The sequence below is a fragment of the Crocuta crocuta genome, unplaced genomic scaffold (assembly GCF_008692635.1).
Source record: "Crocuta crocuta isolate KB4526 unplaced genomic scaffold, BGI_CrCroc_1.0 scaffold675, whole genome shotgun sequence".
NCBI lineage: Eukaryota > Metazoa > Chordata > Mammalia > Carnivora > Hyaenidae > Crocuta > Crocuta crocuta.
In genome coordinates this window covers 631,802-632,391 of record NW_027528796.1, presented here as the reverse complement: position 1 = coordinate 632,391, position 590 = coordinate 631,802, and the positions used below count along the sequence as shown (strand labels likewise).

The window sequence follows — 590 nt, the reverse complement described above, 5'->3', positions numbered from 1 at the left end:
TCCCCCCCAGCTGACCCCTCTGCCCTGCCCACCCCCAGGCCCCCTGTACTGAGCTCCGTTGTCACCAATGCCGGCTGCTGGCACTTCAGTTTCTGAGAACGCACGCGTCTGCCCAGGGCACCCGGCCCCACAGGGCACAGACGGACCATCTGAATCCCCCCAGAATCAAGCCCAAAGCTTGCAGTCTCTTAGTCCACTAACTGTGTGCGGCCCCCACCTAGGGCGAGGGAAGCGGGCATCCCCCTGAGCCCACGTGCCGGCCGCCCCGTTGTGTGTGCCGCCCCACCGTCCGGGAGGAGGGCCCCAGGGGCCCACGGGGCGCAGCGGCACGAGCCGCGGGCGCCGTCTGCAGTGGCCGCTCCTCCCTGTTGCAGGATATCAGGGCGCATGGGTGCTGCCAAGATGCTCCGGGGCCCCTGCTCCGCCCTCCTGTTCTGGGGGCTGCTGGGGGCCCTCCGTGCCCAGCAGCAGGAGGTCATCAGCCCCGGCACCTCTGACAGAAACCACTGCCCAGGTACTGGCTGCGGGGGCCGGGCCCGGGGTGGGCAGCGGGGCGGCTGTGGGGGCAGAGGCTCCCCCCCCCCGGGCAG

At 71.4% G+C, this 590-nt stretch overlaps 1 protein-coding gene across 1 annotated transcript in view; it reads left to right on the top strand.

The window, feature by feature from the left end:
* COL6A2 (collagen type VI alpha 2 chain) overlaps nucleotides 1-590 on the top strand; it is an 18,523-nt gene that overhangs the window by 3,427 nt on the left and 14,506 nt on the right. Inside the window, exon 2 of the mRNA XM_077755388.1 lies at nucleotides 375-514. Within this exon, the coding sequence (XP_077611514.1) occupies nucleotides 388-514 (127 nt within the window). The 5' untranslated portion in view covers nucleotides 375-387. The remainder of the gene's footprint in view (nucleotides 1-374; nucleotides 515-590) is intronic.